Source organism: Cucurbita maxima, unplaced genomic scaffold (assembly GCF_002738345.1).
Source record: "Cucurbita maxima cultivar Rimu unplaced genomic scaffold, Cmax_1.0 Cma_Scf00002, whole genome shotgun sequence".
Taxonomy (NCBI): Eukaryota; Viridiplantae; Streptophyta; class Magnoliopsida; order Cucurbitales; family Cucurbitaceae; genus Cucurbita; species Cucurbita maxima.
Window position 1 is genome coordinate 513,648 of NW_019272018.1, and position 6,692 is coordinate 520,339.

At 33.6% G+C, this 6,692-nt stretch overlaps 1 protein-coding gene across 1 annotated transcript; it reads left to right on the forward strand.

Moving 5' to 3' along the window:
* Window positions 1-4,520: 4,520 nt before the first annotated feature.
* On the forward strand, window positions 4,521-6,689 carry LOC111469027 (40S ribosomal protein S5). Its single transcript, XM_023114242.1, has 2 exons — window positions 4,521-4,627; window positions 5,823-6,689. The coding sequence occupies exon 2, from the start codon at window positions 5,828-5,830 to the stop codon at window positions 6,449-6,451; it is 624 nt and encodes a 207-aa protein (XP_022970010.1). The 5' UTR covers window positions 4,521-4,627; window positions 5,823-5,827; the 3' UTR covers window positions 6,452-6,689.
* Window positions 6,690-6,692: the final 3 nt, after the last annotated feature.

The following is a 6,692-nucleotide window of genomic DNA, read 5'->3' on the forward strand; positions in this document are numbered from 1 at the left end:
TCGTTCTTTGAATTCCAAGTCAACCTACGTGAGCCCATGACATCAGTTTGAAGTTTGAACTTTATAAATTTATTTCTCTAATTTACATTGGTCATTGTTAAATTCAGATATTTACTATTAGACAAAATTGAATGGAGTTCCTTGCCCTCCGATATTTCCCGTTTTATTTTTAAATTCGGATATTTACTCATACAAAATTCTTTTCATTTAATCTCCAATTCAAAACTAAATAATCGTAACCAAATTAATATTATTTAATAAAACAAAAAGAAGATTTAACATACTATCTACTGACCTCTTCAAATGACATATCTCCTCCCGTGTAAATAAATCTGCTTAGTTTTTTTTCTATTTGTTTGGTAGGAAGAAGGAATTCTGATATGGGTAAATCTGTATGGTTCATAAACATTTCTTTACGTGCATAAATCCTTCCTAAAGTCTTTCGTAAATTCTTAACTAAGTATAAGTCTTTCATAACCATCTCAACCGCTTACCAAGATCCTTCTACATCCTTGAAGATGGTCCTATTTCATTGTAATTAGATGTTCCAAATGATATTAGAGAATGTTGCACAGATAAATTTACTTCTATTTTGAAAGGGTTTTACAAGGCAACATCTCATAAGTTCTGACAACTTTGCTACGAGCCAAACTTACACCAAAATTTTCGAATAATCTCTCATAAACCTTTGTAGCAAGAGATATCTCCATGAAACGTGATCCTTGTCTTCTAACCAACGTCCTTGACAAGAAACGTACCGTGAGTTTCAGAAAATAAGGATGAAGATCGCTAGACAAAAACCATTGTATTAATCCTCTTCGAGGAACCAACTTGTAATAATCTATTGCCAAAGTCTTTAGTAAATGAAATATCTTAATTAGCGCTAACATTCATCTCTTCATTTTGTTAACATTTTATTTATTTGAAGTGCATGACAACTCATGCCTTTCATATATGTTGTATTTTCAATTCCATAATATATAAGTTTATTAATGTTCGATTTTGCATTAGAATATCAGTGAGAATACTACTATCCTCAAGGTCTAATTACAAGGACGAGAGCCAAGAAGTTACAAGAAGTTTTAGTCACTTATATTTAAGCTATGGCGAGGTCAGAGAAAATCCTGGAAGATGTTGAAGTCTTTCCCTACATGATGTGCTAAGTCGTGCTTCAAGAGATAGAGATGCATTAAATGCAATTTAATTTGCATTTAATGAATCATAGTTGAATGTATGGAACTTAGTCTAAAGATAGTTACTGGATAACACATTTATTTTAATTATAATTTTAATATTTGTTTGTCATTTAGCTAGTTTTTAATATAGGAGTTAATCATTCAAGTGGTATTTAGAACTTGCATGCTAGAATCATTCAAGTGGTATTAATCAAACCTCTTGTAGAGTGATTCGAATCATGAGTTTTCTTTACTCTTGATCTTGATCATCAATGTAATCTGTTCCAAACTTTCCCTTTGGTTGATTCCATAACAAGGTGAACCTCGACATAAGTGAGAACGAATTCGAGGGACGAAAGCACGTGAACTTGGAGCTAGATAGAACTTCAACTAAAGTCATCCAAGTAAGTGGCCCAACTATCAACTTGTTCAGGAGAATTGTCTTATTTATGATAACACATGCCCAGTGGCTCCCGCACGTGCCATGTGTTTAATATAATGTGTTTATGATGATATGTTATGCTATGATGATATGATATGTTATGATGCTATGATATTTTATGATGATGTGATACGTTATGATGTCATAAGATGTATAACAATATGATATGTTATGCTTTAATGATAAATATGTATGAGATATTGTGTTGCACTATGACATGAATATGCTTGATAATGAAATGTATGATATGCTACGACATGTATGACAACGAGGAGTTTTTCTAACGCACAACCCCTAAGTAACGATATGATGATTTAATGTATGAAAACTTATGCATGCATGTTACCTAGGGTAATATGTGAGAAATGTATGGGATTGTGCCTCATGAATGTCTTAAAATGAAAATAATAGGGACTTCATGCATATTATGTATTTACTAACATCGGGATACTTCTCTTTTTATGATGAATAAGGACGCATAGATGATAAGATGACCACCATGCTTGGTATGATGCACGAAAGTTGTTGTGTGAGCCCGCTTGGTGGACCCACATTTGCACATGTGGATCATGTGTAGGAAAGTGTCACATATTTAATTTGTTTGGACTGAAGACCACCTAAGAGACTATGGTTTTAAAAGATAGGTTCTATTCATGATTGTATGTGTTTGCATTCCTTTACCCAAACGATGGGTCACTTACTGAGTATTTCGTAAAATAATCAAGTCATGGCTACTTTTAGATACCAGGTAAAGACAAAATACCTATGTACGATTGATGGCGACATCGCATAAAAAATCTTAATTGAAGCCAAATTGCCTTGAGGGATTATTTACCTAAAAGAGGAAATGGGAATATTGATGGGGGACGGATATTTCAAAGTTATGAATCTCGAGATAGCGAGTAAAGCTCTGCGTTTTAAGATAAGATGATTATAATTGTTAAGAGTAGGGGTGTACATGGTCCGGGTTGGGTTGAGGGATTTTCTTGGCCCAACCCAAATCGATAAAATATTCTGATACAATCTCAGGATTATCAAATTAAATAAATGATTAATTTAAAGATAGGTGTCCTGAGAGAAGCCGAGGTACCACTCTGACAAACTTATTAATACGGAACAATTTCTAATTGAATAATTTATATATTTTTATTTGTCTCGGGTCAATCCGAAAGTTTTATCCATGAACCCGAAGCCAAACCGATTCAGTTCGGGTTCAGAAAAATGAATCTAACCCTTATAGTTTGGGTTGTCGGGTTGAATGTACACCCCTAATAAAGAGATTAAGGGAATATGACCAAGTGAATGGGTGTCGCTTGTGATCCAATTTGAGAAAATTATATTTAAGTGAGTTAAATTAAGATAATAAATTTTTTAAAATTTAGTCCTCGTTCCATTAGATTTTAGCAAACTCGAATGACTCCGACATGCACAATCCACCTGTTTAATGACTCGTTCTTCTCACCAAGGTCGCTTGAACAACAACAACAATGGTGGTAATCCCCCCTCATCTCAATGATTGTAAGCAACGACGACAATCTTTTCCAACACATAAGCAACGGTGGTTCCTGCATCCCATCTTCGATTGACCTTATCAAGCTTTTTATACGAGGCATATGCACGTGATGAATTGCTTCTTCTTTGATTTTTAGACTTGTGCGGTAGCAAATACAAGCTCGTATCAGAAGGACTCTTCTAAGGTATCCAACAACATTAAAGCATTGAATGTGAGATCAGTGTGTATGAAATTGATGCGTACACGGTAAGATCCAAAAATTACGATAAATTAATACAAGCTTGGAGGGTTTTGTATGTATGAAAGTGGTCGACATCCCGAACATAAGAAAATAACTAAAATTCAAAGCCATGATTTTAAATCCCGTTATAAAGAAAAACATGTTTGCATGCATATGCATTTTTCGACCTGAGTAGTGTGGTTAGATACTAACCATCACATTTTCTAATTTTTTTTCCTCTCAAATAAGAGTAAAGGCATCCTAGACGAATGATAGTGATTGCTATCTAAGCTAAGAGATATCCAAACAAATCGTTCGGTTAGATATATCTATATATATATATATATATATTTTAAATTGGATTGAATTTTTGGAAGACCTAAAATTACGGTCGATGGGTTGACATTTTTTGGTCTGGTCAACCCGACAAACCCGAAAAGTAGGGTTACAAGTCAATCCAATTCTACACTATTATTAATATTATTATGAAAATTAAGAATATTTAATAGTTATTACCGATGTTAACGATGCACTGTAACTTGTGAATGTTTGATATTTGAGTTTCACGAGATTTTAGTTATTAATGTAATATTTACTAGAATAAGTATTTTTTTTAAATAATTAAAAAAAAACAACACTGACCTAAACCTAATTCAATCCATTTATGGACATTATATTAATTAATTATGAATATCAAATTAAATACTAATTGTGAATAATAATTTGTAGATTTCCTTTAATTATAATATGAAATCAAATTAGTAAGTTAATTATTTCTAAAAAATTAGCTTGAAAATATTTAAAATTCTTAATAAACAAATAAAAGTAATTAAATAATTTTGAGGTTATTTCTAAACAAACAAAATTATAATAATATTTTAAAAAATAAGGGACAAAATTTAGATATTTTTTTATTTATAATTTAACATTTTTTTTAATTTAAAGAAAAATTATAATTTATCCGCTAACCGAATTAAAATAATACAAAAAAAAAACCAATATTTTATCAAAACAAAATTTCTAATTTAAAAAGAAAATTTGTAAAATTAGTTTTTTTTTTTTTTGGTTTTTTATAAAAAGAAAAAAAGAAAAAAGAAAAAGAAATCAGGGAAGGGCATTTATGTAATTTAGCTTACAAAACCCTAATTGGGTGGAATTGGTGGATCGTATTTGTAGCTCATTCCGCAACCCTTAAACCCTTCCGTCCAGTCCTCACTTACTCTCGCTTTATCCTCTCGTAGTTGCCGTTTCATTCGCTCCTTTGCAGCCATACTACGGTAAGCCCTTCTCACTGCCTCTATCTCTCTCTAATTCCACGCTTATGTTTGCAAAAATCATACTTTTGATTCTATAAAAAGCTGTTGTTTGTTGCTGTTGCTGTTGCTGTACTTATTTTCTTTTTGAGTCTTCTAGATCGTTGAAATTCCTCAGAATTGTTGGTAGCTTTTACGTGTCAAGCAGTCGACTTGTTTTTTTTTTTTTTTTCTTTTTTCTTTTGCAAGTAACTGGTGGGTTTTTCGAGTTTTGCTGTTTCTAAGATTTGCAGGAATTGGTTCAAGTATATGTACTTGAAATCCTAGATGTGTTGTAGTTCTATTACTCTTGTTCATGTGTGTTTTACCTAATTAGTTGTTATTCAGAATGTAAGTGGCTTTGTGTGGATTCAATTTGAACCGCGGTGCACTGCTATGAATTTAGGGGAATTTCCCCCTTTTTTTACATAAAAATACCTTTCATGAATTGGTATACACATATGATGTCTTTTACTCGCGAATAGCAACCACAAGGATCTGATTTTTTTAAACTAATCTTTGATGTAAAAGTAGGAACCATGAAGGGACAATTCCTTTCCTCAATCCGGTGTAGATATGTTGTCGGGATTAGTTCGCTTTCTTTGTTATTTATTCTTTTTGCATATACTGTTCAATTCGTGTATACTGTCATGTTTGATTGATATAAGTTAATGAAATATGTGGATAATTTATAAGATAGTAATCCTGTGTAATGTCATTTGGACGAATATGTTAGCAATGTGTGTTTGTCCGCATCTACTTTCATCCTCTTGAATTTCTCATATTTTGTTACTACAATCCATGTCACCTTACGATATGTTATAATCCCTAGGCCATCATGATCTTACATGTGATGTGCCCATGTTTGCTAAAAGTTATTTAGTTATAAGCAATCATGGTGAAGATGAGACATGCCAGATAGTTCCAAGTATTTTACGTCATGGTTTCACTGTTATACTTGCATGCATTTGTATCTAATTTATTCCCTGTTTGCAAGTACATTTACTGACAACAAGGTGTCCTCACTCTTGGATGATAATTTTGCCCATTTAATTTATAAGTTAGACCAGATTGCGTTTCCAATTTGAACAAGGGAGAGAATGAATTTTCAGGAATTCAGACATGCCTTATGTTTGTACTCAACTAGTGCTCACTTTTTCTGTCTTTTTATGTTCATTAGGAACCATGGCTGTTGAAGTTGATGTGGTAAACCAGGAACTGACCCAGCCTCATAATGATGTGAAGCTGTTCAACCGGTGGACCTTCGATGACGTCAATGTGAATGATATGTCTCTGGGTGATTACATTGGGGTTGCTCCTTCCAAGCATGCCACCTATGTCCCCCACACAGCTGGGAGGTACTCTGTCAAGCGGTTCCGAAAAGCTCAGTGCCCAATTGTGGAAAGGCTCACAAATTCTCTTATGATGCACGGTAGAAACAATGGGAAGAAACTTATGGCTGTCAGGATTATTAAACATGCAATGGAGATCATTCATCTTCTAACTGATCTCAACCCAATTCAAGTCATTGTTGATGCTGTTGTTAACAGTGGACCACGTGAAGACGCCACTCGAATCGGTTCAGCTGGTGTTGTTAGGCGTCAAGCTGTGGATATATCCCCTCTGCGACGTGTTAACCAGGCAATCTATCTTCTTACGACTGGTGCTCGTGAGGCTGCCTTCAGAAATATCAAAACCATTGCAGAATGCTTGGCTGATGAACTTATTAACGCAGCAAAGGGTTCATCTAACAGTTACGCCATCAAGAAAAAGGATGAGGTCGAGAGAGTTGCAAAGGCTAATCGTTGAGGTTATTTCTCAGTGTTCGTTCTACGTTGGCACAGCAAGAGTTTTCTCCTTTTCTTGTGTTTACATTCTTCTAATGTAAACACTATAGCCTAATGTGTTCTGTTTTGTTTTTTTTTTGTTGTGACAATTCATCTCTATTTGGTTTCAGACTTGAAAGTTTTTATATCAATGCCCCTTTCATTAGAACAAGCAAATGCATTGTGTTTTCGTAACAGCGTTGTAACTTTATTTCCATTTATCT

Coding starts and splice junctions, on each gene's coding strand:
- LOC111469027 (XM_023114242.1), top strand. CDS start 5,828: ATGGCTGTTGAAGTTGATGTGGTAAACCAGGAACTGACCCAGCCTCAT.